This window comes from Palaemon carinicauda, chromosome 13, assembly GCF_036898095.1.
Source record: "Palaemon carinicauda isolate YSFRI2023 chromosome 13, ASM3689809v2, whole genome shotgun sequence".
Classification (NCBI taxonomy): Eukaryota; Metazoa; Arthropoda; class Malacostraca; order Decapoda; family Palaemonidae; genus Palaemon; species Palaemon carinicauda.
In genome coordinates, this window is record NC_090737.1 from 769,187 (window position 1) to 773,890 (window position 4,704).

At 34.8% G+C, this 4,704-nt stretch overlaps 1 protein-coding gene across 1 annotated transcript; it reads right to left on the reverse strand.

Annotated features, from left to right (window-relative positions):
• Window positions 1-2,226: 2,226 nt before the first annotated feature.
• Window positions 2,227-2,607, reverse strand: LOC137652301 (uncharacterized). The gene has a single exon (XM_068385613.1). The coding sequence runs from the start codon at window positions 2,605-2,607 to the stop codon at window positions 2,227-2,229; it is 381 nt and encodes a 126-aa protein (XP_068241714.1).
• Window positions 2,608-4,704: the final 2,097 nt, after the last annotated feature.

Consider the following 4,704-nt stretch of genomic DNA (forward strand, 5'->3'; position numbering starts at 1 on the left):
CCAGAGATAAATAGAAGAAAGAGATAATGAAAACGGAATATGCAATGGAAAAAGAATATCATTGGAAGGAGAAAGGATTGATAATGTGAAATAATTCATAGATACTGTATACGAACTATGATTTCAAATAAAAGATGTCTAGAACTGAGTTTATTGAGAGAAAAAAAAATCATACGATGGCTTGGTTAAGAAAAATTGGGAAATATAACCTCCTGCAATTACATATAGAAATCAGGCTATATATCAGTTTAGCAAAATCAGTGTTTCTGTATATACTAAATTATCCCTAAATATAAAATCAGTAATCATAAATATTGAAATACCCCGTGTTAATGACAGCTCAATCTATATGCATAGAACTTTGGTAATCAAAATGCATCATATCTATTTAAATCATACTTTTATGCGGAGATTATGCTCATCACCATAATCTTTACCACAATTGCCACAGATCACATTCGTACGATTACTCATACATCCACTCGCTATATGGCCAGTCATACCACACCGATAACACTTAACCATTTTCTGTTTCTTACACTCACTAATACGATGCCTTGTCTCTCTATACCCGAAACATGCTCCTAACGCCCATCTGCACTCATTCTTTTTATGCCCTACTTTTCCACACCTATAACACTTCTCATCATGGACACAACTGCCTGACATACCTCGCTACGCACTAGCACTCCAATCTCTCCAAACCTGATTCTCTTGCCTAAACCCTCCATTTGTCCTTACATGTATTCCCACAATACTCGTCCAACACTTCTATCTACTACACTATCAGCTACCCTTATCGATCCTCTCATAACATCATCTCTACAACTAACAAATTCTGTCACACTTTATTATTATTATTATTATTATTATTATTATTATTAAGCTACAACCCTAGTTGGAAAAGCAGGATGCTATAAGCCCAGGGGCTCCAACAGGGAAAATAGCTCAGTCATGAAAGGGAACAAGGAAAAACAAAATATTTTAATAAGAGAAACAATATTAAAATAAATATCACTTTATAAACTATAAAAACTTTAATAAAATAAGAGGAAGAGAAATAAGATATAAGATAGAATAGTGTGCCCGAGTGTACCCTCATGCAAGAGAACTCTAACTCAAGACAGTGGAAGACCATGGTACAGAGGCTATGGCATTACCCATAATTAGAGAACAATGGTTTGATTTTGGAGTGTCCTTCTCCTAGAAGATCCGCTTACCATAGTTAAAGATTCTCTTCTACCATTACAAAGAGGAAAGTGGCCACTGAACAATTACAGTGCAGTAGTTAACCCCCTGGGAGAAGAAGAATTGTTTGGTAATTTCAGTATTGTCAGGTGTGAGGACAGAGGAGAATCTGTAAAGAATAGCCCAGACTATTAGGTGTCTGTGTAGGCAAGGGGAAAGAACCGTAACCAGAGAGAAATGAAGTACTGTCTGGCCAGTCAAAGAACCCCATAACTTTCTAGCGGTAGTACTTTCCTCTATTCCAGTTCGTACACTCACAGATTTACTTTCTTTCATACACCTATCACACTTGTAATCCTCAACTAACTGTAAAATATCATGCCAGGTCAATCTTTCCTTCGTCCTCCTCTTTTTCTCCCTATCTTTCAAATGAATATTCTCGGCAACATTCTTAGGTACAGTAGCCAAAAACTTCTTCAGTAATTCCTTTTTCTCATTTATGCCTTCATCCCCATAATTCTTCCTAGCTAACGTTTCCAACCTACAAACACACATTAATATTTCTTCTCCTACATTCATCCTTGCTTCATCAAAATCATTCTTACGCTTATACCCAACACTCCCTTCCATAAATCTTACCTGTTCAATTATTCCCTTTTTCAGACTTTCATAATCAACATCCCCTGCTTTCATTATCACACCAATCATCGTCAACAAATACCCTGTCAAATATTCTCCTAACTTCCTAGCCCAAACTCTCTTACTATCACCATACTTAGCATAACAGAAACTTTCATACTCCCTAAAAAAGTATTACACCTCCCCACTGCCATGTTCATTAAACCTTACACATCTCGTTACCTCTCTCATAAACACTGTCTTACATACTTCCTCGCCTTCATTCTCACTACTATATTCACTGCTTAGTTCATTCTCTTTTCTGTCTTGCTCATTTGCATATAACGAGTCCAAGTTAATACTCTAATTCCTATAATTAATCATTCCCTTCTTAGCCCTTTTCTTACTTACCACTTTCACCTATTGATGATCATCCTCACTCTCATCCTGACTTTTATTCTTTTGCTTCTTCTCATTACTTTTACTTTTCTTCTCATTCTTCCTTTCACATTTCCGTTTATCATCATTACGCCTAATTCCCTTATCTTTAATCTCGCTATCACTCCCTTCCCCATTATCACTTACATTAGCCTTTTCTTCCACTATCACCCCATTACACGAAACAGTTATCACTCCTCCTACTGCACCTTCACCCATGAAAGTTTTCATCATTCCCATTACTTTCCCCATCATAGCTTCCATTTGTTTTTCCAATTGTTCCTCATTCTCTCGCATCATCATCTCAACACCCTCTTCCACTCTCCCTACAGATCCCTTTAGCGCTTTCAGTTTCTTTCGCATCCACGCATCGCACTCTCAAGCAACAACTTCTCTTTCTCTATAGACAAATCCTCTTGCTCTTTAACCGACCACAATTCCTCCCTTAATACCCTTAATTTTTCTTCCTTTTTCATCAACCTTAAATCTCTTTTCTTATCATATCAGTCCTTCGTCCAGGAGTACAACTATCAATCCCACATCGGCAGTCGCTGTTCGGGCGCCAAAATAATGTGGCAGGGTGTCAAAAAAACAACCCACACACCCTTTAATCATTCAACCTGACAAATGTCTCCTCATCCCAAACGTTTCCCTTACGTTATCAACTGGACTCTTGGACAAAAGGGAAATGAAAACAAAGCATAATCTTAATGCTATATTCCTTATAATTATAATAATCCCCAAAATAAGAAAAACAATTCCACAATCAAATTACCCCTTTAAATCAATAATGCTTAAATTAAACAATAACAAAACTTAAACTTAAATTCACCACAGCCCTATCTTCATATCACACACACACAAACACACACACGTATATATATATATATATATATATATATATATATATATATATATATATATATATATATATATATATATATATATATATATATATATATATATATATATATATACTTATCTATCTATCTATCTATCTATATATTTATATATATGTATATATATATATATATATATATATATATATATATATATATATATATATATATATATATATATATATATATATATATATTGAATTATATATTTCCTTACAAAATGGGTTATGGATTCGTGGATGCTGTTTCTTTTACCTTGGCTAGTATTACACGGATTATCATTTTTTCTATAGTAGGTGTGAAGAGATTAATCTCTTTATCATATTAGTCAGAAAACATTAAAGTCATTAACAGTAAAGTCAGATTAAGCTGTATCTTAATCCTTTCCCTCTTTTTCAGAGTCATTGTACTTGAGAGAGAGAGAGAGAGAGAGAGAGAGAGAGAGAGAGAGAGAGAGAGAGAGAGAGAGAGAGAGAGAGAGAAATTCTTTTTTCTATGTTGTTGAGAATGAAGTTTCAGGAGATTGTGTATCACCTTTATTTTGAAAATAAAGAAAAGTCCTACTGAAATTATTAGGCTAAAATGTATACAATAATCAATGGTACGCAATCGTTATAGCTTGGGGTAGTAATGAAAGCAAATATCAAAAGGAAATGAGCCGATGATATTTAAAAACTTCACATACAAGTTATATGAATAATATTCAACAGTTAAAGCTGACTCACGCGTTATTCACAGCCTTTTTTTTTTTTTTTTTTTTTTTTTTTCAAGACAGGATGTAAATCTGTTGAGAGCACGCATTCTAAAAACATCTGACAACGGACAAAGCAATCGATTACATATTCAGGAAAATCAAGAAAACTTTTGATATTTCTGGACAATTTATTGATTGCTCCATTACCATCCCTTGACCAAGTTTCACCATGATGACACTCGAACAACCTCTCTATTTGTTATCCAACTTTATCAGGAATTCATTACTGAGACGAACAAGCGGTCCTTGGGATTCAGATATTTCTTCTATCCAAGTTCTTCCTTCTGCATCAGGTACTTTCCTGAAAGATTGGTACTAACGGAATTTTCCTGCAATGGACCCTTCAAAGTACCTAAGGCCCTCCTCCAGAGATTCCTATAAGGGTATGTCTTGTACACCTTCATTTATTACAGTAGGTCTTCTTGGATATTTTCAAATGCCGCAAATGCCATGGCTGAAAGACACAGTTCTCTTTCTAGTGTTATGTAATTTTTCCTGAACCAGAAGCCCTTTCATGCCTCTTGTTGTGCAATGGACCTTGATATAAGTTTGTTTTATTGGACACTTTTTCTGAATTATATTGGTTTCCAATTAAACAGGCATCCATCCCTAGGAGCTAAGTTCTAATTTGCCGTTTGACGCCGTTAGGTGATGGATGTTCAAAACATGCACCCATTTGTGTAAGACAAGCAAAGAAATGTTCAAGAACAGCTTGATTGAGCTTATACGTGAGGATGAACGATATGTTGCATTTCCCTCTTAATATGACAAGTAATAAAATCATAGCATCCGTAGAAATGGTCAATC